At 65.9% G+C, this 947-nt stretch overlaps 1 protein-coding gene across 1 annotated transcript; it reads left to right on the top strand.

Moving 5' to 3' along the window:
• The first annotated feature begins 331 nt into the window (after nt 1-331).
• LOC109920444 (protein phosphatase 1 regulatory subunit 12A-like) lies at nt 332-742 on the top strand. Its single transcript, XM_048607964.1, has one exon. It carries the CDS (start codon nt 434-436, stop codon nt 740-742), a length of 309 nt encoding a protein of 102 aa, XP_048463921.1. The 5' UTR covers nt 332-433.
• Nucleotides 743-947: the final 205 nt, after the last annotated feature.

The following is a 947-nucleotide window of genomic DNA, read 5'->3' as shown; positions in this document are numbered from 1 at the left end:
GAGAAATCCACCTAGCCACAGGGGCGGGGCCCGGTATGGATAGGCGGGGTTCTGCGGATGGAGTGGGCGGGGTCGACGGTGGCATGGGCGGGGTCGACGGCGACACGGGCGGGGTCTTGTGTGGAGTGGGCGGAGTCCGGAGCGAAGGCGCGGCCAGGAAACGGAGTGGGCGGGATCTGAAGTGGAGTGGGCGGGGTTGGAGCGAAGGCGCGGTCAAGAAACGGAGTGGGCGGGATCTGAAGTGCGGTGGGCGTGGTCAGGATGGGGCGGGCTTCTGGGAGTGCCCTGAGGGCGGATGGGTGCGGCTGCGTCCTAAGTGGGCGTGGTTTATGGTTCTCGCGGGATCATGCAGATGAGCGGCGCCATGGCTCCCAGGGCGATGGGATAGCGAGCGGGAGGAGGAGAAGGCCAAGGCCCACAAGCAGCCAAGAAGATGGCGGACGCCAAGCAGAAGCGGAACGAGCAGCTGAAGCGCTGGCTTGGCTCGGAGACTGAGCTCGAGCCACCCGTCCTCAAAAAGAAGAAAACCAAGGTCAAGTTTGACGATGGCGCCGTGTTCCTGGCCGCCTGCTCCAGCGGGGACACAGACGAAGTGAAGAAGCTTCTGGACCGCGGCTCGGACATTAACTACGCCAATGTGGACGGACTGACCGCCCTGCACCAGGTGAGAGCACAGGCCGTGCGGCCGCTGCCTCGACCTGCACCGATAGCAGGCCCGGCGACCGAGGCCGCGGGCCTTTAGCAGCGCCCCATCACCTGGAGCTGCAGTCCCGGGGACCCGAGAGTGGACGCATTTGCCCCCCCCCCACCACCTTCACTCCGCAACACATTAACCCCCCCCCCAGCACATTAACCCCCCCTCCCCAGCACACACCCCCCTCCCCAACGCACACCCCCCAACACACATCCCCCCCCCCAGCACATTAAACCGCCCTCCCCAACACACA

Source organism: Rhincodon typus, chromosome 18 (assembly GCF_021869965.1).
Source record: "Rhincodon typus isolate 14 chromosome 18, sRhiTyp1.1, whole genome shotgun sequence".
NCBI classification, from domain to species: Eukaryota; Metazoa; Chordata; class Chondrichthyes; order Orectolobiformes; family Rhincodontidae; genus Rhincodon; species Rhincodon typus.
This window is presented reverse-complemented; position numbering and strand designations above follow the sequence as displayed.